At 39.1% G+C, this 26,870-nt stretch overlaps 1 protein-coding gene across 2 annotated transcripts in view; it reads left to right on the top strand.

The window, feature by feature from the left end:
* Window positions 1-26,870, top strand: part of LOC127502450 (dynein axonemal heavy chain 9-like) — a 113,810-nt gene that overhangs the window by 66,688 nt on the left and 20,252 nt on the right. Inside the window, exons 41-59 of one of the 2 annotated variants that reach the window (XM_051875382.1) lie at window positions 165-404; window positions 4,354-4,515; window positions 4,914-5,110; window positions 5,933-6,095; window positions 6,414-6,537; window positions 7,446-7,588; window positions 8,986-9,147; window positions 9,442-9,675; window positions 11,550-11,810; window positions 12,041-12,466; window positions 13,328-13,447; window positions 16,002-16,190; window positions 16,734-16,969; window positions 17,072-17,194; window positions 18,024-18,228; window positions 19,234-19,398; window positions 21,439-21,579; window positions 22,181-22,351; window positions 22,434-22,556. In XM_051875382.1, the coding sequence (XP_051731342.1) occupies window positions 165-404; window positions 4,354-4,515; window positions 4,914-5,110; window positions 5,933-6,095; window positions 6,414-6,537; window positions 7,446-7,588; window positions 8,986-9,147; window positions 9,442-9,675; window positions 11,550-11,810; window positions 12,041-12,466; window positions 13,328-13,447; window positions 16,002-16,190; window positions 16,734-16,969; window positions 17,072-17,194; window positions 18,024-18,228; window positions 19,234-19,398; window positions 21,439-21,579; window positions 22,181-22,351; window positions 22,434-22,556 (3,585 nt within the window). Of the gene's footprint in view, window positions 1-164; window positions 405-4,353; window positions 4,516-4,913; window positions 5,111-5,932; window positions 6,096-6,413; window positions 6,538-7,445; window positions 7,589-8,985; window positions 9,148-9,441; window positions 9,676-11,549; window positions 11,811-12,040; window positions 12,467-13,327; window positions 13,448-16,001; window positions 16,191-16,733; window positions 16,970-17,071; window positions 17,195-18,023; window positions 18,229-19,233; window positions 19,399-20,141; window positions 20,195-21,438; window positions 21,580-22,180; window positions 22,352-22,433; window positions 22,557-26,870 lie in introns of those variants that run through there. The other variant, XM_051875383.1, reaches the window with a different exon arrangement.

Consider the following 26,870-nt stretch of genomic DNA (forward strand, 5'->3'; position numbering starts at 1 on the left):
TCACTATCAGTGTCAATTCAATACTAGACATTAAACACTCTTTCTCACCTGACACTGTTTACTGTCACTACATATTGTATTTGGAAAATGTTTCATATAGCTAGTGTCACCTCTCAAAGCTTAAGCAAAGGCTTAATGTAAAACTGTTGAAACATATATCTCAGAGGCATTTCTCGGTGTTTGCGCTCTCCTTCCCCGGAGTGGACGCACTGAACACCATCTACTGCAGCATCTTAAACCAGCACCTGCGCAGTGAGGGATTCACAGCGGTTTTGCAAAAGAGCAGCTCACAGCTGGTCCAGCTGGCACTCGACTTCCATCATCGCATCACCACCACCTTCCTTCCCACCGCCATCAAGTTCCACTACATCTTCAATCTCCGCGATCTCTCCAACATATTCCAGGTACAAGCCCTTAGTCAGCTTAACAATAGCAAAGACTGAAACAATAGCCTTCCAGTAATAAACCATTTATCCCAGCAACCCCTCTCAGTCGCTCTCTGAATGCCAATCAATCGCTCTTTTAACTGGTGAAAGTTTATAATCTTTCCTATGTGTAATATTACTTTTATATGATTGCCTCATAAGTCATGAACTCTGAAAACAGTGCTCAAACAGACTTTTAATCTCCCTTAAAACCAGATTTGATCAAGTGGTCTTCACCAGATGTCGTATAGGTCATACATACAAGTGTTTTGCAAGACTCCCCTTTCTATTAAGCATATTCTATTGGACTGTCCCGGTTTTAATGCAATTGAAAGTTCTTTTATGAAGTTAGTTCATTTAAGGACTTATTTAGTAAGATTTTGTCTGGATTTTTATCATATTTTAATTTAAAATCTTATATAATATTACTTGCTGAGTTTATTTGTTTGCTTGGTTTTTATTGTATTTACGTGATATTCGTATTTTTGTAATTGAGTTTTTGGCATGAAAATAGCCTCAGATGCTGACATGGCATTAAATAAAATTATACTACTACTACTACTACTACTACTACTACTCTGAAAACAGTGCGAGTCATTTCTGTCTCAAATGACTAATGATTGGAAGGAAAAGCTAATTGTTTGAGATGAGCTGTAGATTATTGATTCCAGAACTGGTGGTGGATTTATTGAAATAAAAATGGCGGTTCAAATGTAACTGCACTTGTTGGTGTGACTCAGGGCTAAATCTCTGTCAAAAGCCCACCTATCAGCTTCTGATTTGTTTCTCTTTGCAGGCGAAATTAATAATTAATTCACCCATGGAGTCTTTTCATGTGCACATCCTGACAGATGCATACAAATCCATTTAATTTATTAAAAGTTTTTTTTTTTTTTTTTTTTAACCAGCAGACATGCATGTGGTCAGATTTTGAGTCCATTCTCAACCTAGTGAAAGTCAACATCATTAGCAGATGCTCACGCATAAACAGTTCAGCACGTCCACCTTTTAATTGCAGCTCTTCTGTCCCATTTCTTGTTATTGTGCTGGATTAGACAAATACTCTTTGGATTTCATTGTTTTATTACGGCTTTACTGAGCCCCATTTCCTCGATGATATTGAAAGCAGAAAAAGTGATGTTGATAGCCGAAAAAAAGAGAATAGCCTATGAACTTCTACTCATTGTTTTGGGTGCAGTCAGAGTAATAAAGTGAAATGAGAGCAGGAGAAGGAGCAGATGAGACGCTGCTGATGGAACATTTGAAGTGCTTAGTTCTGGGTCATTCTACAGAAACGTCCACTTTTCTGTCCCTAGACTTTATAGAAATATTACACTTGAAAAACACTTTAGGATTACAATTTTTTTTTTTATACTTTAATATGAAACAATATGTTATTTGAACAATTAAACCTTCTTGAGCCATCAATGTGGCAATATTTGTTTTTTAATTAATTATAAAAATTCCAAGCGCCACAGAAGTGCTCGTCCCCACAGTCATGTACAGAGGGAAAGTGCTTTATTTTGAGCTCAGAAACAGGTATTTCTACCATTTAAAATACATTAATTATACATAACTATCAAATATATGATGTAAATGACAAAAAAAATGCTGAATAAATATTATAAAATATATAATGAATGTAGTGGTCCCCTGGAGTTGTGTCACTGGTGTTACCTTTAACAAAAATCTCTTATTTTGAAATAAAAAATGACGCAGATGACATCACTTGACTTCCTTCTTCCTATTTCCTGAAGATCAATGAAGAAAGGCCAATGCAAAGTCCACTATCTCTTTTCAGTTATCAGAAATTTTAATTAGAAAATCATAATTTCATATGAAGCTTTTAGTTGAAGTCACTAGTATGACCTACTTTATTGTCAGGGAATTTTAAAAAAAACTAGAATACAAATGGATTAAACTACTTAATTTAGTGAATATACCATGATTGACAATATGTGGATTGATACCTTGCAGCAGCCATTTTGTAAAATGCATTTTTCATGAAAATTGTCACTGGTGTTACTGTCACTGGTGTTACCTTTTTATGAAAATTGTCACTGGTGTTACTGTCACTGGTGTTACCCGTTTATAGATAAACTTTATTCAAAGCTATTCATTTAGTTCTTTTGCATAAAAAAGCACTAAGATTACATGATTCTAGCTTTTCTTTCTCATTGTTAATCCTCCTTTGGTCAGATATGGCTAAATTGAGGGTATATGGCTAAATTGAGTGCAGCTGAGAAGCAGCGACTTTACAGACAGCGTATTTTACAGACATTTTTAAAATGTTGTTTATGATATTTTACTGACTGCTTTCACTAAGTGTCAATGATAAGTTTTTGATTGTATACCAAATGTAAAAATTTAGTCCCATCTACTTAATTATAGTTGAAGAATAAGGATCTTTGGTCTTATGTGTACGTCACTGGTGATTCATTTTGTCACTGGTGTTACTGTTGTTTGTCTGTCACATTAAATAAAATGTGTCATATGTGACATGGTAATAACTTGTTTATAACTGTTATTTAAATATTTTCATTGTTATAGCAAATACATGGTTGCACAATTGAATTAACATCATTCAATCACACTTTTAACTAAACTGATTAAAATAAAATAAAAAAAACACATAATAATCTTATTTTTTTGCATTATCATTATTTTTCTGTAACTCTGATTGCATGTGCTGAAAAAATTGAGAAATAATATTTAATAAAAACGTTTAAAAATGCCAGAGAAGTAAGGTAACACCAGTGACAAAAAAATTGGTACATGCGATCTTTAAATAAATGCACAAAAAAAAAAAAAAATCATTAAGCTGTCATTTATGTGTATTCATAAAGTCAAAGTGTAATATAATAATGTGGTCTAAGTTTAAATGTTAGAAAAAGAAATACATTTTAAGACATTTTGTCATGAAAAGCGGACGTTTCTGTAGAATGACCCTTCTGCCTTACTAATTCAGTTCAGCTGTCTGAGGACAGAGACTGCCTTACAGCAAAGCCTCAAAGCACACTTTACCTCTGATTTCTCCATAAGGCTTCATCTACGTTGCAATCTTCAGCTTTTTCTTATTCATCTCCACTGTACATTCAGTGTTTCTGTTGTGATGAGACAGCAGTGATTGCTCGGCTATTTCTTGGACTGGTTTAATTAGTTGGCGATATGCAGTTTAAAATGTCAATGTCTCATGTGCCCGCTGTACGTCATCATTACGGACTTCATCACATGCTCTCCGGGAAAGACTGAACCTATATGCTGAGCAGCGATGGCCATTCCGTTTGATTTATTTGTTTTCAAAGCTGGCCACTGTGAAATAGCATCTTGACTGCAGTGCTGGACCGCAGAATAATGAAGCAGCAGACTCTATGGAGTGTTTGTAGTTTGATATTATTTAATGTTTCATTTTGATTTTTTTTTTTTTTTTTGGTAACTAGGTGTTTTCCTGTCTGGCATTTCAAAATTGGCATTTTGACTTTATCAACTTTATTATTTTTGTTATATGATTGTCACATTGACAACTTTGTCTTAAACTTTTTTTACTTTCTTTCATAATTTATTTTTGACTACTTTTTAAATTCCTTTTATGTATAGATTTTATTGTTGTACCCTTATCCTAGACTTTCATAATTTAAACAAAGAGTGATTAAAAATAGTAAATATACATATAAACAAAATAATAATAATAATAATAATAATAATAATAACAACATATAAACAAAAACAACAAAATAATTTCCTATTTCAGTATTATGTGAAATCATTTATATAAATAGTCATTCATATATTTAATAGTTAAATAAAGTGTTATTTTATTGCAAAAGATTTTTATTTTGCCACTGGGATACAAAAGAAAATCTTGTACAGTATTTTGAGATTTGAAATGCTTGAGAAGAAACGCTAAACTTTCTGTTGTTCATTACAGGGTATCCTCTTCTGCACCAGCGAGTGTGTGAGGAGTCCTCAGGACCTGCTTAAGATTTACCTTCATGAGTCCAACCGAGTTTACCGCGACAAGATGATAGAGGACAAAGATTTTGCCCTCTTTGACAAGCTACAGTCAGACACAGTGAAAAAGTTCTATGAGGTGAGAGAGTTTCACTGGAAGTTTGTTGCAGTGGAGAGAGCAAGAACCAATGCTAATCAAAGCAAAACCCTGTCAGTCCAGCAAATTGGGAAATTATTTTTACTGTTTTTTCTCTCCACGCCCCCCAAGGTTCATGAGCAAGTAAAGGAGAGAAATAGCAATTCCATCTAATCATCTGACATGCGCATTTCTCCACAGCGCACACTCAGTCCTCCAGAACAATAAAGGACAAACATACATTTTATATTGGTTTTAAAGAGGAAAATGAATTGATTTAATTCTCAGGGTGGCAGTTATTTGGTTTTACTTGAGCTCCTTCCCAGGGCAGCAGCGCTGAACGTTAGTTATTCACCTTTTAATATTTCATGGAATTTTAAGGCTGTTTTTATTCCCATCAGGATATGAAGGAGACCCTGGAGGAGACCAAGGCAATGAATATGTACTGCCACTTTGCCACGGGCATTGGCGAACCCAAATACATGCCAGTGCAATCCTGGGGGAGCCTGAACAAAATCTTGCTGGAAGCGCTTGAAAGTTACAATGAAGTCAATCCGGCTCTGAACCTTGTTCTCTTTGAGGATGCCATGTCTCATATGTAAGAGTGCCAGAAAGTGCCACTGCTGATGGATGCACAGCTTGACACGACTTTAGATTTCTCAGCACCTCTTTAGACTGCTATAGATTGTGCAGCTTACACCAGAAAGAGTTAGTTGACTTGTCGACGAGACGGGTTTACGCTAAAGCCCTCTCGGAAATGTTGTATTTGTAAATTTGTCCTTTTTCCACAGCCAAACGCATTAGATGGATCTCACTGCACTGAAACCATGTCTTGTGCTGTTTTTTAAATATTTACCACTAGCGTTTTATAGACACAATGTCACACTTACTGTAGTCTAACATTTTTAAATGCACATTCATTTTTTCTTATTATATTGTCATCCTTAGTTTTTAAAAGGAATAATTTAACCATGATTAATCTCATGATTTCAGGCTTTAGAAAGCAAAATGGAGCTGTAATAATTTATTTTTTTTATTTATTATAAATAAGTGTAACTCCCTTAAAACTAATTAACTGACTAGCAACCCACCAACTCATTGATTATGAAAATATGTACATGTTTTGCACATCCCTAGTAGTGACAGAGCAAATCATTGGTCGATTTTTGTTTTACCCTTTCCAAACTCTACTGACAGCATTATCAATTATAACAAGCAAATATGCTTTCAGATCTGTTTAGTGAGTAGAGTAAAATAAGTGTTTATTGAATTGTACTGTCACGTATTATTCAGTATAATGAATAAGAACCTGTACTGGTCAACCACTAACTACTCAGAGTGGTTGATTTTTCATGGAGTTAGTTAGGCATTACTCAGTGTGATTGTTTCTCTGCTTCACATGTCTTCTCACCTGCTTCAGCTGCCGTATCAATCGGATCCTGGAGTCTCCGCGGGGAAACGCTCTGCTGGTGGGAGTTGGAGGCAGCGGGAAGCAGAGCCTGACAAGGCTAGCAGCATTTATTAGCTCCCTGGAGGTCTTTCAGATCACGCTGAAGAAAGGATACGGCATCCCTGATCTAAAGGTTTATTAGCCTGACCCAAAACTATTGCTCTAAATCACACTCGCATGAGACTCTCATCTCTGCTGTGACTGCTTGCTATTGGCCCTATCAAATATTCATTGTGATGCTCCTCGCCAGAGTGTAAAGTCTAGGTGCAACTTCAGACAAAATTCAGAAAAATAATGGAATAATTATCAAGTACACAGAGGAGCTCATTACTGTGTGTGTAGCTCATCAGCTTTCATGCCTGTAATATGTTTAATTTCTTACTGTTCTGCTGGGACTTTTCCAGGGAAGAGGAGCTTGGTGGCATGTGACTGTTGTTTTGTTTATTCTTAGAGCGATTTGGGCACGTTGTACATTAAAGCTGGCGTGAAGAATATTGGCACGGTGCTCCTCATGACAGATGCCCAGGTCGCAGATGAGAAGTTCCTAGTGTTGGTGAACGACCTTTTAGCATCTGGTAAGCCTTGCTGTGTCTCTGCGCCCGCTGGTATCAAACTCTGTTGGTTTTCTCTGCCAGATGATGCAGAGATTATGTATTTGTGATGATATTACTGGCAATATAAACTTCATATTGCAAAGATTTTAATGTGCTTTTTATTTTTTCCATTATGTTTCATTAAGACTGTGTCATTAGATGAATTGCTCAATCATTATTTTTGCTGCTCATGAGCATGAGAGAGTTAAGAGATTGATTTAAACTTCAGTAGCATTTTGATGCATTTCTGAGAATCGTTTGAAAATGTTTCAAGAAATCGATTCAATGATTCGTTTACATCATCACTCAAATGTTCACTGATGTGCTGAAATAGCTTTTCTGTATGTTAATAAAGATATTTACATTAATAGTATTTTTTAATAGTAATTATTATTAACAACAACAAACAATAATAATAACAGTATTAAAATGATGACGATGATTAATATGCATTTTTACTTTTATTATGCATTTATTTTGGAAACCAATTATGTAGGTAATTATTGCTGTTTATGTATTATACTGATCCATAAATTGTTCATATATTGAAAAACATGCCATAATTATTTGTAAATGTAGATTTTTACTGTACTTGCTTTAAACATTTCCTGTCCACAGTAAATGTTTGGTTAAAAAGACTGATCTGGTTGAAAAGAATCGCCTATTTAAGTCATTTTACTGTATCAAGATATTAGTATAATTGTTTTATTTATATTTCTCAGGCCTAAAGTATTGTCTTTCTTAAGAGAGCTGTATTATTTTCCTGTTGCCTATGGCCAATTTCTAATGTTTCCTTATGTTAGAGCACTGTGTTATTCCACTTTAAGACTGATATCATCAGCATCTGTCTGAATGGCGTGCCTCAACATCATCCTTTGTCTTCATCACAGGTGAAATCCCTGACCTGTTCCCTGACGACGAGGTGGAGAACATCATCGCTTCTTTAAGGAATGAAGTGCGTGGCCAGGGTCTGTTGGACACCAGGGAAAACTGCTGGAAGTTCTTCATCGACCGCGTCCGTAGGCAACTCAAAGTGCGTGACCAAGAATGATTCATGAAGCCTCACAGTGCTGCCTCTGTACTCCCACAGTCTCTGTAAATGAGTTTCCAGTTCTCGCAATGTAACTAGATAAACATGAACAGCCTGACGTCTCTGGGAAGGCTGTCCGAGGGCTGATTCTGCTGCCGATGGATGGAGGGCACATATAGGATTTTTGTTGATGTGTGTAATGTCTACGATTTTTGGGTGTTGTAATAAGCATGGTTGTCATGCTTAAATGTTTATTATTTCCCCATATACTCTTCCAAGTTTGTCAGTAACGCTCTGTTTAGTTCCAGTTCTGTATGAAGCCCCTCCTTCTGAAAAGTGCAGTGTGCTCTGATTGGTCGGCTGGAGCAGTGTGTTGTGATTGGTCAAGCTCTTCAAGCGTGTTTGAGAAAATGTCCTTTACCATAACTACCAGTTTCTACACACTACTAACTAACTCAACCAGGCCCTGCCCCTTTATTTAGTGTATGAATTATTTAAATGAGGAATATTATGAAGCATTCGTTCCCGAAAAGAAAACTCCAGACTACAAATGAGGCGTTTTAAGGAGTTTAGAAACAGTGCGCACTGATATAGAGAATAATTCCATTTGGAGGGATTTGGAACTTTGCAGAGGTTTTTCAAGCTCAAACAACAAAATTACACACTAAAGAAAGATGAACAGGGGAAAAAGCGGAAAAGGTCCTCTTTCAAGTCATGTCTCAAGACACTTGCACTCGCTTTCTTAAACTCCAAACTCCAGAGCACTTTCTGTGTGAAGGGCCCTTAAGCCGCTCACGCACTGCGCGATAAGCTCACAGGCATCGCGTACTGTCCAAAACAGTACATCTAATCACCAAACAGGCAAAAGTTCACTTCAAGAATGACAAAATGTTGATGAGTCTGAAGTTTGGTGTTTGAAAAAAAACAGACCAAACGGAAAGAGTCTGTCATTACAGCTCTCTATTCAAGCCACAGAAAGTCAAATGTTTTGCTGAAAAATGCACAATATACAAACCTGGAGCATAGGGTGATTATGTACACTAATACATAATACATGTACACTAATACACTAATAATTTGGGATAAATATAATGTAATTTAAAGAAAAACAATGTGAGTGGTACTTTTAGTGATAATCAAACTCTAGAAACGCCCCTGGATAACAAAATACTTCAGATTTCTACAGGGGTCTGTGGGCATGCAACACTATTGTTGGAACTCTATGAATTACCATGGTCATTTTTAAACAATTACTAACAACATTAACTTCATTGATGCAAGTTTACATTTTATTTGACACTCAACCATTGTTTGAAAGAATTAAAGTTATTGGCTAGTATGGGCGTATTGTCTAGTATTGTTTAGAAGTGCGTTTCATTCACACAGATGTTGTCCTGCAGGTGGCGCTCTGTTTTTCTCCGGTGGGCAGTAAGCTCAGGGTGCGCAGCAGAAAGTTTCCCGCGGTGGTGAACTGCACCGCCATCGACTGGTTCCACGAGTGGCCACAGGAGGCGCTGGAGTCAGTCAGTCTGCGCTTCCTACAGGACGTGGAGAACATTCAGGTGAGACACACACATCTGGAGAAACAGTAAATCTTCATCAACAGGTTTTATCACGATTTCCTCAATCCAAAGCATTGAGATCCCATTTATAGGTCTCAGCTGGTTAGACAGAGCATAGCTCCTCTTACCGATCTAACGGAATCAGGTGCAAATGCCTGAAGTCATGAAGAACATAATTCGATTGGGCAGGGAAATTAAATAGCTGTAACAGCCCAGTAGTATGACAATTCTGTCAATATTCTGGTAATTATATTTCATGTATGAACTGCATTGTTAATTGTTCCACATGTCTAGCCTGATGTGAAGGACTCGGTGAGTAAGTTCATGGCTTACGTACACGTGAGTGTGAACAAGACCTCGAAAGACTACCTGACCAATGAGCGGCGGTATAACTACACCACGCCCAAGTCCTTCCTGGAGCAGATTAAGCTTTACGGGAACCTGCTGGCGCTCAAGAGGAATGATCTCACGTCGAAGATGGAGCGACTGGAAAATGGCCTGGAGAAGCTCAACAGCACCACAGCTCAGGTGATCTCAATCAGGTCCTCATGACTTATAAACCTTGCTGCACATCACATAATAAATGGCAAGATAAAGATCTAATGACTTTGATGAGCACATTGTGTGTTTGGCTGTTTTCGGTGAACCAGTCGTTTGCTCTTCTGTTCTTAAAACAATTTTGGTGTGCTTTTTTACATAATAATGGTAGCCTGTAGGTGAAATGGTTAAAAAAAATTACATTCCAGGAGCAAAAGCAGGAAGAGCTTTAAAAGCATTAGCTTTGTGGCTTCATTGGCATGAGTGCTTGCAGCACAGCTGTAAGATTAATTTCCATGCCATAAATTCATGTGCCATTAGCTAATTTATTTTTTCAGTGGTCACTGGTCAACACATTATTATTCATTAATAGGTCCTCTTCATTGTAAAGTAAGCACAGCCTGATGCCTTTTATACCGGTCTTTTAAATGTGAGCTGTGTAGGACGGGCTTGAAGTGTTTCTCTTGCCAGCAAACGTTTTGTTGTTGCTGTCGCTCTCCTGACAGCATTAATGGAGACTTTCTGGGAGGAGAGCAGGTCACTCAAACACAGCAACACTTCAGCCAGGTGTCTTTGTCTATTGATGTATGAATGTGTTAAAAAAATGTTGTTGATTTTTGAGTCATTTGGCTTTGTGGCCTACTGTATCATTTCTGAGGTTTTAGAATGTCACTATTACTGTTAAAGGATTAGTTCACTTTGAAATGAAAATTAGCATAAGCTTTACTCACCCTCAAGCCATCCTAGGCGTATATGACTTTCTTCTTTCTGATGAACATAATCGCAGAAATATTAATAAATATCCTGACGCATCCAAGCTTTATAATGGCAGTGATAGGGATCACTTCACTTCAGAAGGCCTTTATTAACCCACCGGAGCCATGTGGAGCACGTATTTATGATGGATGGATGTGGATGGAAGCACTTTCTTCAGCTCATACTCATTGAACCCTATCACTGCCATTATAAAGCTCGGATGCGTCAGGATATTTATTAATATTTCTCCGACTGTCTTCGTCAGAAACAAGAAAGTCATATACACCTAGGATGGCTTGAGGGTGAGTAAAGGTTGGGCTAATTTTCATTTCAAAGTGAACTAATCTGTTAAGGACTTGATCTAATAACCCCTGTGTACAGTATGAATGTCCGGCACATTACATTGCTGTAGATGAGAGTGGCTCCTCATGTGGACTGAAATGAGCAGGTCTGATTGTATATTGTCAGCCTTGTGTAACTGACTGTTCTTTGATGTAAACTTTGATGTAAGGCCTGTGAAAATAAGAACAGAGAGAGAGGGAGAAACTTCCATCAAGAGCTTTAAGTGCACTTTCTGACTGCGTTTTCAGGGCAATTAGTCCTCCATCATTTTTACCTCCTATTCATCAGTTTAATTACCCACATGATAGCAGCTTGATTTTGTGGGTATTGTACAGTTTTGGTACCCTTTGGCAGTTCATCCCTGACTTCTTGTTTTCTTGAGGCTAATCAGCTCATAATGGAGGCTGAAGAAAGGGACCAGATTCGAGAGGAGTTTGGGATTGCAGAACAGTTTCGGCATGCCTTATTTCAGTATTTGTTTGCTTTCCGAGTGACGTTGTTGATGATGACATATTGATGCTCGGGATTGAGTCTGACAACAGTATTTCAGCTAATTGCGTATTTCGCCCAATTTTCTCTCCCGATCAGCTTTTCCCACTCTGACTGTTTGCCGTGCAGAATAAGTGGCAATAGCATAATCCGTTGTGACATATAAAAACAAAAAGACGTTCATTACTAAACATTCTATATATAATATATAAATTGTATCACACACATGTATTGCTGATTTATGCACCTCATCCAGCACTCTCACCATTGTCACTCAGGTGGACGACCTGAAGGCCAAGCTTGCGGCACAGGAAGTGGAGCTGAAACTGAAGAATGAGAGCGCAGACAAACTGATCCAGGTTGTGGGAGTGGAGGCAGAGAAGGTGGCACGGGAGAAGACGGTGGCTGATGAAGAGGAGCGGAAAGTGGCCTGCATCGCTGAGGAAGTGACGCGCAAACAGCGAGACTGTGAGGAGGACCTGGCTAAAGCCGAACCTGCACTCATAGCAGCTCAAGAGGCTCTGAATACTCTCAACAAGGTCAGAGATTTGACTATGTGCTAAAGATGAATTTGTGATCATTTATTTACATTTTATATATATTATATATATTATTAAAATATATATCGCGTGTGCATTATTTTCTAAGAATTCAACAGCCCGTCGTCAATTATTCCTTACATATATACACTGTATAATATTGTAGTTTTTTTAGAAGGTTTGCTTAGTGTATAATTATTTTGTTTTGTTCCTTTTCTTCTTGTTTCTAGAACAATCTGACCGAGCTCAAGTCTTTCGGTGCTCCTGTAGCCGCTGTAACCAACGTTACAGCCGCTGTCATGGTCCTCGCAGCTCCTGGCGGCCGCGTTCCCAAAGACCGCAGCTGGAAGGCCGCAAAAGTGATGATGGCTAAGGTCGACAACTTCCTTGATTCCTTGATCAATTTCAAAAAGGAAAACATTCATGAGAACTGTCTCAAAGCCATCCAGCCGTACCTGCAGGATCCAGACTTCAAGCCTGAGCTAGTAGCAGCCAAATCTAATGCTGCGGCAGGCCTCTGCTCCTGGGTCATCAACATCGTTAAGTTTTATGAGGTCTACTGTGAGGTCGAGCCCAAGAGACAAGCCCTGAACAAAGCTAATGCAGAGCTTGCCGCTGCACAGGAGAAGCTCTCTGTCATCAAGGCAAAAATCAACGTAAGTAATGCATTCTGTATGTTTCTCTTTGTTCTGATCGCTGTTCTAGAACGTCGAACACAAGTGAAAAGACACAAAATACAGTAAACAGGTATTCGATTGGAAGAGTCACATCCATAGCTGTAAAATAGCCAGTATAAACACACTATATTTAGGTAGATGACATGAATACTTTTGGAAAGTTCACATCTTGTGTGAAATTCTATACTTTGTCTACGAATATTTTTACCATTTTAAACTAAATGTATCAAACTTTTATTGTTATGCATACAGCTTAAATGGCCTCATATTCATTGAGATATTTACTTTTTTAAATTAATTTGTCACCACAGCACTGTTTAAAATGAATTATTGAAGGCAGACAGTGGAAAGTGTTGAAGAACATAAAGGAAGCATGACCTAAGATGGGCATTTATCCATTTCCGTGTACATTTTACATAAAATCTTGATGTAGATAAAAATGGATTTATTTATTTATTTTCTTGTATTGTCTCTTTATATCCTTTCCCTAATTAATTACTTCAACTTATTTATATTTTATTTTCTCTATTTCTGTACTATGTGTTAACTTTAGCAATATTCTAAATGTCTCTCTGACTCTAATAAAGTTTGACTACAGATCGATTTGACTGGTTAAATGTGGTAACACAAGCTGTTCTCTCCTAAACTGCTTTATACAGTGCTTTGACTGCGTATATCCACATATAAAATGTTACATTTTTAACAAACACTTGTTATGACCTCTTGAAGACCATGTAGTTAAGTTTTGAGGTTTAGATTAGGTTTACAAGTAACGTGTGATTAAAATGTGTGATTTAAATATTCTTATAACATCCTCTGCCTGTCTTCTTTTCTTGACAGCAACTTAATGAGAACTTGGCGAAGCTGACGGCAAAGTTTGAGAAAGCCACAGAAGACAAGCTGAGGTGCCAGCAGGAGGCCGAGACCACGGCGCGCACAATCGCTCTGGCCAACCGCCTGGTGAGTCTGTCTGCACCCGCTTTGCACTGCACATTTAACAGAAATCACTGCTGGTTTTTGCCTAAAGCACACATTAAAATGATTGTTTGATCTGGGAATGACTGTGACCTGTGCAGCAGTGACCCCACAGTGTGTGAGGGGTTAAAGGTGACGTGTGTCATTTTCCACACCATTACGACCAAATGGTGATCATACAACCGTTCGTGTTACTAAAAACAGCATCATTCTAGAAGAAACATGCAGGCTTCAGATGTATGTGGAAATTCTAAATTTCCAGCTAGTAGAATTTGCTCAAGTCTCTGGTTTTTCAAGAGTGTGTTTAACTGTTTGGAAGCAGATCTCCTAGAAGTGGTAAAAGCCTCACTTCTTTCTGGGACTTTTCCAAACTCCCTGAAAACTGCAGTTGTTAAGCCCCTGCTGAAAAAGAGCAATCTGGATAACACCATATTAAGCAACTACAGACCAATTTCAAATCTTCCTTTCATAGGCAAAGTCATTGAAAAAGTTGTTTTCAATCAGCTGAACAAATTCTTAAGCTTAAATGGATACTTCGACAACTTTCAATCTGGTTTCCGACCGCATCACAGCACAGAGACAGCTCTCTTAAAGATAATGAATGATTTTCGCCAAAACACCGATACAGGTAAAATATCAGTGCTGGTGCTACTCGACCTCAGTGCTGTGTTTGACACTGTCGATCACAACATACTTCTTGACAGGCTGGAAAACTGGGTTGGGCTTTCTAGGATGGTCCTTAAATGGTTCAGGTCATACTTAGAAGGGAGAGGTTATTATGTGAGTATCGGTTACCATAAGAGTGGACATCCATGACATGCGGAGTCCCTCAAGGTTCAATACTTGCACCGCTCCTGTTCAACCTATATATGCTGCCATTGAGCCAAATAATGAGAAAGAACTAAACTGCATATCACACCCAGATTTACCTAACCCTATCACCTAACAACTACAGCCCCATTGACTCCCTGAGCCAATGCATTGATGAAATTAAAAATTGGATGTGCCAAAACTTTCTTCAGTTAAACAAAGACAAAACTGAAGTCATTGCGTTTGGAAACAAAGATGAAGTTCTCATAGTGAACGCATACCTTCACTCTAGGGGTCAAACAACTAAAAATCAAGTCAGAAATGTGATTTTAGAGTCAGACCTGAGTTTCAGTAGTCATGTAAAAGCAATAACTAAATCAGCATATTATCATCTCAAAAATATTGCAAGAATTAGATGCTTTGTCTCCAGTCAAGACTTGTTCATGCTTTCATCACCATCAGGGTGGATTATTGTAATGGACTCCTAACTGACATTCCCAAAAAAACCATAAGACAGCCGTAGCTCGCACAGAACGCTGCTGCCAGGATTCTGAGCAGAACCAAAAAATATGAACATATCACAACAGTCCTCAGGTCCTCGCACTGGCTTCCAGTTGCATTTAGAATTGATTTTAAAAGTACTGTTACTTGTATATAAATCACTCAATGGCCTAGGACCTCAATACATTGCAGATATGCTCATAGAAGGATCAAGGATCAAGTCACTTAGAAATACCAAGGGTTCACTCAAAGCAAGGAGAGTCTGCTTTTAGCTGTTACGCCAGCCGCAGCTGGAACCAGCTTCCTGAAGAGATCAGATGTGATCCAACAGTAGTCACATTCAAATCTAGACTCAAAACATATCTGTTTAGCTATGCATTTACTGATTGAGAACTGTGCATTGTCCGAACTGATTGTACTTTATTTTATATGTATCATCTTTTTATTCTTTTAATTCTTTTTCTTGTTTTTATTTCATTTTTAATGCATTTTATATCAATCTTTTATGTATCATCTTTTTATTTCTAACTTTTAATGCATTTTAAATCTTGCTGTCTGGTTGAAAGAGCTGGGAGAATTAGGAAGTAAGGATTTGTTATCCCTGGATGGAGCTCTGGATAGAGTTAGTCCAGGAAGATTTGTCTGTAAGGGTATGATTTAAATGCACAGCTACCTGACAAATATAAATATTTTTTATAGTTATCCCTTTCCGTGAGGAAGATACGTTTAGATCCGCTCTGACGGATAGATCCGTTTAGATCCGCTCTGACTGACAACAAAGTTGAGTACAGTTATCCCTCCAGCATGAGGAAGATCCATTTAGATCCGCCCTGATGGATAGATCCGTTTAGATCCGCTCTGACGGAAAACAAAGTTGAGTTAGCCCTGGTGGCTACAAATATTCTGACTGAAACTCCCTGTCTCTTCCATCTAGATAGGGATATTCTCTGTTTTTACTGTTATTTTTATTTCTTATGCATTCCATTTTTACTCTTATGTATTTGTTTCCTCTTTTTTTCCACTGTGTATGAAATGTGATATATAAATAAAATTGCCTTGGTAAACACACAATTTACTTTTTAATAATAATAATATATATATATATATATATATATATATATATATATATATAATGTGTGTGTGTGTGTGTGTGCAATTTTTACTTTGAACTTTAATCGTTTTTTGTGAGTATTTTTAATGATCTTATATTCTTCTGTCTGCGTCTCAGGTCGGCGGTCTGGCATCTGAGAATGTGCGCTGGGCCGAGGCAGTAAAGACCTTCAAGCATCAGGAGGAGACTCTGTGTGGAGATGTGCTCCTGATCACTGCCTTCGTCTCTTATCTGGGATATTTCACAAAACGCTACCGCCTGGAGCTGATGGACAATGCCTGGAGGCCCTACCTCAGCCAGCTCAAGGTCTGTTCCACATCTCAACCAATCACTGCTAAAGATTGAGGATTTTTTAAGGCTTGTTTAAGGCCGATGTGGCTTTTGTTTGAAATCTACAAGCATAATTGTTAAAGTTATCATGAAAGAGAAGTTGCACTCATCTTTTCTTCCCTATTGTGCTGTATATCCGAGTGAAACGGCTTCTGGAACAAGAACAAATGTGGGGCGGGGCTTGATTATGTCTGTGGGGAATTGATTGGATGGTTGTGGTTTGCTATTGGTGGATCTCATGTGAGTGACAGGTTGCCCTGTCCTCGTCATCAGAGAAGAGAAGAGATGTCGCTGCAAGAGGGAGGGGGAGTTGTTTCGATTCAGTGAGACACATTAATTTAAAACAATAATGATGTGCACTGATAAATCATTTATAATAAACACTGCAATAATGGATAAAAAAAAAAAAGTCCATTTTGATTTCATGGTGACTTTAATTGGTTATAATTCATAATGTAAAAAGGGTTCATAAAGACAGGCGCAGTATCCGTCAGGGTCATTGCTTGTTGTTGGCCACAGGTGCCCATCCCAGTCACTCCAGGTCTGGACCCGCTGACCATGCTGACAGATGACGCTGACATTGCAACCTGGCAGAACGAAGGGCTGCCGGCAGACAGAATGTCCACTGAGAACGCCACAATCCTCACCAACTGCGAGCGATGGCCTCTCATGGTGGATCCACAGCTGCAGGGAATCAAATGGATCAAAAACAGATACGGAGATGACCTGCGTATCATCAGGATCGGGCAGAGAGGGTAGATACTATACGCTCAAAACATGCCTTACATCTCTGTTTGACCATATATTGTATCTGCTTGGTTCATTATTAATGCTTATTACTTTACTTTCCAATATAGATATCTGGACTCCATTGAGAGGGCATTATCTGTAGGTGAAGTCGTCCTCATTGAGAATTTAGAAGAGACGGTTGATCCGGTGCTCGGTCCACTGCTTGGTCGTGAAACTATAAAGAAAGGATGGTGAGAGCATTTAAATGCCGTTATTAGTCATGTTTATCATTATATATAGTGTCAAAATGTGACTAGTTTCTACAAACATCTTTTATTAAAGGTGCAGTAAGTGATTTCTGAGAAACACTGTTGATATTTGAAATCAACCCAAACAAACATGCCCCTTCCTTCATTGCTCCGCCCCTCCACGGGTCCTAAAGCTCCTGCCTGATTGTAACCCTTCTTCTTTCAGTAAAAGCTTTTCTCTTTTGTAATGTCTCTCAGTCATCTCTCTTTCTACAGTCTTTCTTCAAATCTTGCTCTTGATCACTCTCTCTCTCCTCCCCCATCAAATCACTTACTGTACCTTTAATGCAAGACAACACAGGTGAAGTAATAGATGTCGCCATACTTCCTATACAGTTGCTTTGTATTACAAGTTTACTTAAACTTAAACTCACCACCTTTACCACCTTTTAGGCACTAATAGATCAAGTGCAATAAAAGTAACGCTTAAATGTGCATTTTGGATGTTTTCTTTCCACTAGTCTGAAAGAAGCAAAATAGAGCTCAAAACTGACAAGTATTTTTTGAAGGTTTTTTTTTGTTTGTTTGTTTAAATTAAAATGATAATTGTGTTGTTTATTCACCCTCATGTCTGTCCAAACCTGTATGTTGTTTTTTTGTGTTTTTTTTTTTAAACAAAAGAGATTTTTTTTTTTTAAAGAATCTTACACTCCATACAGCACCATATGTATTTCTAACTTTCTTCTACTTTGATGTTCCATGAAAGAAAGAAAGTCCTATTATGGCACCTGCAGTAAATAATGAGCTAATTCTCATTTTTAATCCGCAACAGCTACATAAAGATTGGCGACAAGGAATGCGAGTACAACCCCAGTTTCCGTCTGATCCTTCACACCAAGCTGGCAAACCCTCACTACCAGCCCGAGCTTCAGGCTCAGTGTACACTGGTCAACTTCACCGTGACGCGGGACGGCCTGGAGGACCAGCTGCTGGCGTCTGTGGTCAGCATGGAGAGACCCGACCTGGAGGAGCTCAAGGTGCTTTAGATGTGCTGTTGGGCTTCATTAAAGGGTTAGTTCACCCAAAAATGAAAACTATGTAATTAATTACTCACCCTCATGTCATTCCACACCCGTAAGACCTTCGTTCATGAGGGTGAGTAATAAATTACATAATTTTCATTTTTGGGTGAACTAACCCTTAAAAAGCCTTCATATCAGATCCTTCTCTCCACACTTATTTGCGGGACGCTTAAGAAGATGCTATTTGACATGCATCTGTGAGCATAATTGGATTAATCAGTTTCTGAGGTCTAGATTGGCTGAACTCAAGGATAATTAGTCATCATGCAGTCAATCGTTCCAGTTCAGTGTGCGTATCAGAATATTTGAAGATTGAAGAAGATCCACTTGCTGTTCCCAGAGAGCGACTGTGTGTTCTCACCTTTACTCACAAAATGTTAGTTAGTTTTTGTGCAGATTGACCTCTTTACAGTCCAATATGAGATTTTCAATATGAGATGACTGCTCTCTAAGCGTGTCTGTGTGATTTGACTGCTTTTCTGTCACTTGTGTGCATTAGTTTAGACGTAGGGAATGGATCCATCAGCATTGACAGTGTAGATATCTGGTGATGTCTTTGTCGAGAGGAAGTCTGTTAATGCATGCAAAGACTACTGCATATATTGATCTCTTACACCGTGTCTACACCGGACGCGACAGTTGTCACTCACGTCGCAACAGCTAAAAGCTGTCTACACTTGAGCCGACAAAGCGCCCATTGCAAACATTTGTCCTTCGTGTCAGTATGTCATAAATAGAATGAGGCATCAGTTTACGGTCCGAGATTTGTCGCTCGCATCCAGTGTAGACAACATCACTCATTATAATGGGTTCTATTGTCTTTTGTCACGTCGCATCGCGCCACTCGCATCCGGTGTAGACACGGTGTTAGCCTCTCACATGGCCTCTAATGTGCCTGACTTTGCCCGTGGCTCTTGTTTTTAATCACATCCATGTCTTTCCATGTCTTTTACTTTGTAGTCAAACCTTACAAAGCAACAGAACGGCTTCAAAATCACATTGAAAACTCTGGAGGACAACCTGCTCTCACGCCTCTCCTCAGCGTCTGGAAACTTCCTTGGAGACATTGAACTGGTGGAGAACTTGGAGATTACCAAACGAACAGCGGCAGAGATTGAAGACAAGGTGTGTAATTGCGTTTTAGCAGTACCTGTGTTTCACGACTGACACAAAAAACACTAACTAGAAAATAATGGTTGCAATAGAAGGTGCCACATTTTTTTACATTTGTTTGATAGTAGCACAACAGTTATGTATGTATATGTGTGTGTATATATATATATATATATATATATATATATATATATATATATATATATATATATAGATATATATATATATATATATATATATATATATATATATATATAGATATATAGATATATATAGGCCAGAAGCAGGGGTACGCACCCTGGACAGATGGCTAGTCCATCACAGGGCTCTCACACACAGGCAATTTTTGACTGTCCAATTCACCTAACCGGCATGTCTTTGGACTATGGATGAAGCCGGAGGACCCGGAGAAAACCCACACTGACACGGGGAGAACATGAAAACTCGACACAGAAAGGACTCCTGGCTCAGCCGGGACTCAAACCAGAGACCTTTCAATAAGATTTCATTTGTTAAAATTAGTTAACATTAAAGACCCCCTGTGGTGAAAATCAAGTTTTTAATGTTGTTTGTCTATGTGGTGTTTTTAATATGCTTTAAGACAAACCATGTACAAATTCATGCTGAGTATTTTCTCCTTAAAACTGCAGTGAAAAAAGGGGGGAAAATAAAGAGAAAAAAAAACATTGCTGGTGTCTATGACGTCACAAACCACCTTGTAACCAATCACGTCAATGTGCCAGTGGGCTTTAGCATATCATTAACAGCGAACTAGCAGGGGAGTCTCGAGAGAAGCCAGGTTACCCCGGTATGTTTTTCTGTTGATATGAAAAATTGTGTAGATTTAGTAATATGGCAGGTGTATGATGTATATTATGGTGTTATGATGAACTATATGACTTTCTCCACTGACGTTCTGAGTTGTTTAAAGCATATGTAACGATACTAATTGTTAGAAGGCAGCTGTCTGACTCTGACATGGCAAACGGGAACATTACAGGGGAACATTACGGGAACATTGTGTAACATTAGCAACACAAACAGCACTAACCGCTGTTTGATAACATAGTCAAGCAAAAGGCTAATCATATTAATTACCTTTATGTGTCTGGTGTTGTAAAGAGTGATACCATTGTGCTGCGTTTACCTCAATAAGTTGAGCGAGTTCATCTATGAGCTGCGTGAGCGAGTGGAGACAGGGCTAATTTGTACATTCTTTGATCCGCGTATACTAAATCAAATTCCCTTTAAGACCATATTTGAAACGCCTCTCGGGCATGCAAGTGCAGCTTCTATCTCTATGAATGGGGACTTTTGATAATTTCATATTTGAAATCACCAATGAAATCTGACAACAACTGTCTCATATATTTTGTTTCCGAACGCTGGAATCGTGACAAAAAAAAACTGTATTTTTCAGGCTAGATCAAGCTAATGCGCATGCGCAGTCCTAAAGTGCGTGTCTCTTGTGTCTCATTTCGGAAGCGCGTGTCTGACTGTTTCTATAGGAACCGGAGAAACTTTACCAATCGGCGATTATTTAGGAGGCGGGACTTATTCCGCCATATTGCACGTTGCACTTTCTCTCATTCAAAACAATATGAGTGACACATCTTGTGTTATTCTATAGTCTTTGACTAAATGAGGCAAGGGTTCATTTAAAACCTGATGTTAAAGTCCACCAATGAATGTAGTTTTAATCAATCCAGTCTCTTTTGCAATCTGCATTAAAAATATAAGAGTAAAAATGTACAGTAAGTTGATAAAAATAGCACAAATACGAGATGGACACATACTGTACATCCACATGCTTGTGTTTTACTTTTTTTTATGCATTTCTGAAATGCTAATTGGAAATTGGTTGTCGTTGGTTGTAGTTTTTCACTATTTGAGTCATTAGTTTATATTAGTTTTTGTTGTGTGGTATGTAACACACTTTTGGTATTATTCTGTGATGTTTCATGAACATGAGTTGTTAAATTCAGCATGTCAGCCATTTCTAAATGCTGTATTGACATATTAATAGTGATGTGTGTGTTTGCACCTTTACAGGTGAAGGAGGCCAAGGTGACAGAGGCTGAGATCAATGACGCGAGGGAACACTACCGTCCGGCGGCGGCCCGAGCCTCGCTCTTGTATTTCATCATGAATGACCTCAATAAAATACATCCCATGTACCAGTTCTCTCTCAAGGTACCTCAGCAACACACATGATTGGGTTCTTGTGTTTCTCTTCTCCACCAATGGTGTGATCTGTCCCATGTTGGCTGTTCAGTCGTGATGATCTACAGCGTTTAGTGTAATGCTCTTCAGTGTATTACAACACTAACTAATAACACAGGCATGTGCTGCTTGCTCTACAGTTATAAAGATAATAAATAGGCAAGATGTCTAATGTTTAATTTTGTTTTATTATTTTTTATTTTTCTCCCTAACTGCAGCACAGAATTCTTTAAGAAACACTTTATTTTAATGTTCTTAAGATCAGCTTTGCAGACATAAATAGATTATGAATGCATAGTTAATTTGTGTATATTCACTGGCTTTCCGTTTTCAAGTTTTTTGGCATGATGACTGTTTTCAGTCATCATGTCAACAAGATACAGTCTACAGCTATAAAAAAATAATTGCTGCTTCGTTTTTGTACAAACGTATGCAGAGAAATCTTGATCTTCCTTAGAACTGGTTACAGAAATGCCTCATTAGAGTAAAACTCGTTACAGTTCTTTGGCCGCTTCGATCGCGTTTTTTTTGTTTCTCCTCAATGTTCTGCCTTTGTGCTCCTCATGTCCAGGCCTTCAGCGTTGTGTTTCAGAAGGCTGTACTGAAAGCCGAGCCGGATGAGACCTTGAAGCAGCGGGTCCTAAATCTGATTGACAGCATCACGTCCTCTGTGTTCCAGTACACCACCCGTGGGCTCTTCGAGTGTGACAAACTCACCTACACTGCCCAGCTGGCCTTCCAAGTGAGCCTTCATTTCATTAGACTCCAACACATGCCATGCCTCTGCTTGCTTTTCCTAAACGCACTGTTCATCTCACCTGTAGGTCTTGCTCATGAGTAAAGAGATCAATCCCAGAGAGCTGGACTTCTTGTTGCGGTACCCGGTGCAGCCAGGAGTGACGTCACCAGTGGACTTCCTGTCCGATCACTCCTGGGGCGGGATTAAAGTGAGTCATTTGTCTGTGTTGATCCTTAATTTGCTATAGTCTCTCTTCTATTATTTATTTCTTTGAAAGGAACAAAATTTGGCATCTCTCAACATAACTCACTCTCTGTGCTCGTCATATCTTAATATTTAATTGTCAAATCAGTTCAAAACTAAGATGAGCTTTAATGTCAGGTAAGATTTCAAATTTAAGCCAATAACATGATAATTTTATGTCGCTTCTTTGGAGTTTGCAGTTTAAATCACCATCCACATTCACAACAAAAGCTTGGATATTCGACATAAGATCTTTTGTGATTCACGTAAGAAAGAAAATTAAAACACGAGAGTAAAGGCCCGTTCACACCAAGAACCATAAAGATAACTATAACCATATAACTATATTAGTGTCCACACCAGCGCACAATATCATTATTGTTTATTCTCAGTTTTGTCATCTGTCGCTTTAAATGCTCGAGCTCTTTAAAGCAGGATGGATTCTGATTGGCTGTCAGTGTTTTATTGTTCATCAGCTGGAAAAAAATCGTTCTGAAAGTGATTGATTTCAATGATATCATTCCTCTGTGTCTTTATCGTTAAAGTTGTGCTGTGGACTCTGCTATTCTTTTATATTTAGAATGATTTTTAGAACTATATTTTTAACATTATCATTATAGTTATCTTCCATGGTGTGAACGGGCCTTAAATGATGAGCAAATTTTAATTTTTTAGGTGAAATATTAATATATAATGTCTTATACTTTAACTATATACAGTAAATATTAGCTTTTATAGTAATTATGCTAACTATTATTATTAAAGGTTGTTGTTGTTGTTATTGTTGTGGTTGTTATTTTTGTTGTCTTTTTGGGCTGACTTCTTGAATATCACAATCACTTCATTATAGATACTGAATTAGGAATTCAAAATAACCAAATGAATAGTAACTACACAAACTCATCGGTTAGTTCATTAAGTGCACTACTTCTACCAGTTCCTATCTATTCTATTCTTGAAAAGCACTTACTAAACGTCTCAGGTTACATATGTAATGGTTCCCTGAGAACAGGGAACGAGACTCTGCATTTGAAACGCTTTGGGGGAACATCACACGTGAACCGATGTCTGAAAGCCAAGTATCAAATCTCTCCAATCCTATTGGCCGGCGACAGCCTATGACATCATCATAGCGTGACCCGGAAGTACATAAGAAGCGCCTAGAGAATCAGTCAGTATCTTATCATCTGAGGGGCTGTTCAGCAGGCAGCTCCGGAGCATGGCAAGGAAACGCAGAGTCTCGTTCCCTGTTCTCAGGGAACCATGGTTACATACGTAACCTGAGACGTTCCCTTTCGAAAGGGAACTCTACTCTGCGTTTGAAACGCTTTGGGGAACGATATACCAACGCCGCCATGCTTGAGGGGAGTGCATGCCACAATGGCTAGACAAACGTAAAAGCAGTTTTGAAAGAACGCCAAAGCAACTCACCCTCGGGTCACACAAAGGCTGTCAGTGACAGCATTCCCTACGGCCAACAGCCCAAGCTAAACCTCAAAGAGGCCTTCCGCAGAAAGCCTACCAAGGCTGCTCCAAGACTTCTGGGACCAAATCTTCCGAAGAAAGAAGGTCCCTTTAAGGGAATGTGGCCAGGGATCCGAAAGGAATCCCAGCCAGCCACTAGAAGGGGGACATAGTCACCCCAAATGCCACCAGGGAGGCCGACCTGGTCTGACAAAAACCTAGTCTCCGGCCAGCAACCTGTCTGTATACAGAGTCTCAACAATGCATTCTTCAGAGAAGACAGCGAGTAAGAGCGACTGCAGAAAGGCAGTAAGCAACTCAAACCCGAGCGTAGAGACGGGCATCCCGGAGAACTCAGCTGAGTGCTTTTTACCCTCTTATTGAGGGGAGTAAACTCTGCTCAATCTTAGGATCTACTCAGCGGCTGATTATTTGCACTGAGGAGGCTGTGCGCTAAAGAAACCCTGATAAAGGGGAGCACAAACCAGCCTGGGGGCTGGTCATAAAATGGGAGGCCTCATAGAAACCTTCAACCAATGACCAGCTTAGGGAGCTAAGCACTATATAGGACAACCCAAACAGGGGAGTACAAAGCTCAACCTAACAGATAGACCATACTGTAGGCACACAATCATGGAGGCCAGGAAGGGGCCTACAACATGACCATAGTTCTACACAGAGTAGAAAACAATACATGTTATGCTGCTAAAGTTACAACCCCAGAAGTGGGAGTGGGAAAATCCAAGGGAGGCCTGTCAAGGCCACACACCTTGAACACCTATCTTGCTGAGAGCAAGAATCTACCACATGAAAGTAACAGCAGATAAGACTGTAAGTGCCCACACAACAGTCTACCTAACACAATCCAACAAGCAGTGTACTCAGTAAAAGCACCTTTTTACTCTTAGAAGCAAGAGGAGTACAACATACGCCATCATGATCTAAAGGAGGCCCAAAAACGGGCCTACAACTTCAGACAGACATGTGGCGTCAGCTCATGGCAGTGTTTCAAGCTCCAGGGAGGACAACAACCGAACCACAGAGAGGTTACTAAATCAGCTCAACCTGGGCCAACGGCCATCCAGCAGTGTACTCCGTAAAACACCTTTTACTCTCTAAGCGAGAGGAGTACACATTACATACACCAACATGCTCTCAAAGGAGGCCCAGAGGGCCTACTACTTGTAGACACGTGGCATTAGCTAGTGGCCACTAAAGTTCTAGGAGCAAAATAGAACCAACTTACTTATGAGGTAGCTATTTAGCTCGACTAGAGCTAAATAAACCAACACAAACCAACAAGCTATGTACTCAGTAAAAAACCTTTTACTCTCTAAGCAAGAGGAGTACAACATACGCCATCACGTCCTAAGGAGACCTCAAGACAGGTCTAAGATTCTAAACAGACACGTGGCATCAGCTCGTGGAAGTGCTACCAAGCTCAAGGGAGCAAATGTAGAAAACCGAACCACCGTAAGGTTTACTAAATAAACTCACCCTGAGAAGCCAGCCACTCAGCAATGTACTCAGTAAAAACACTTTTTACTCTCAAAGTGAGAGGAGTACACAATCATACACCAACATGTTCTCACAGGAGGCCCAGAAGGCCTACAACTTAAGACACGTGGCATCGGCTAGTGGCTATTATCTCCACACAAGCCATCAGGCCATGCACTTAGTAAAGCACCTTTTACTCTTAAACAAGAGGAGTACTCCGCCACAATACTCTGAGAGAGGCCTACTCCTTAGCAGAGACGGGCGTGGCCAATGGCGGTGACGAAACAAACCAGCACAGGACTGTGCCAACATGCTATTTGAAAGGAGGCCTTAACGGGGCCTACAACTCCAACAACACGTGGCGCCAGCTAGTGGTTATAAAGGGGACCAAGCACTGTCTATGCGCGCTCCTCTCCCAGACAGAAAAACGCCCAGAATGTGTATATCAAGTGTCAAAAACCTGGGACACGGATGAACACACTCTTTGAAACGTTTGTAAGGCATAATATAAGATTCCCTTACCGAATTCGATGAAATCACGATCAGACAAAACAGTCCCGAAAGACAAAAAGATACTGACTGATTCTCTAGGCGCTCCTTATATACTTCCGGGTCGCGCTATGTTGATGTCATAGGCTGTCACCGGCCAATAGGATTGGAGGGATTTGATACTTGGCTTTCACGTGTGACGTTCCCCAAAGCGTTTCAAACGCAGAGTAGAGTTCCCTTTCGAAAGGGAACATCTAACTCTGCCTAAGCACTTCTGTAAGTGTGGTTTATGAAGAAACACGCTCATGTTTACATGTTTAGCAGTTTTTGGCATGAAGACACTTTACTTTGTAGTTAGATTTGATTAGCGCCTTGACAATGTTGAATCTGAGCTCTTTTGTCATCATAACCTCTCTTCTTTTTGATAAGATTGCACATTGTCCTCTCAGCATGCCTGCAAAATGATGCATACTGAATGAAACATACTTGTATTATTGATGAAAGCTTAGCTGACATGAAACACTTCTGGAAAGTCGATGTGTCCTGCAGTGTGCCATGCTAAACTCTAGTGAAGCTTTTTCCTAATTATTTTGCATGCAGCTTTTATGACTTTTATGACACATTAATTCTGAGACAACATAAAATAAAAGTACTTCTAAAAAAATAATTTGCTACAATGCAGAACCATTTCAAATGAACTAGTGTAAGCTGAATGAAAGTCTGTGGACTTCCTTCCAACTTCCTTTAGAACCTTTTATACTTCATCTGGTTTTATGTGATACCTGCAATCAGTATTTTATCTTGCTAATGATATTATTTAATGAAAGAT

Source organism: Ctenopharyngodon idella, chromosome 20 (assembly GCF_019924925.1).
Source record: "Ctenopharyngodon idella isolate HZGC_01 chromosome 20, HZGC01, whole genome shotgun sequence".
NCBI lineage: Eukaryota > Metazoa > Chordata > Actinopteri > Cypriniformes > Xenocyprididae > Ctenopharyngodon > Ctenopharyngodon idella.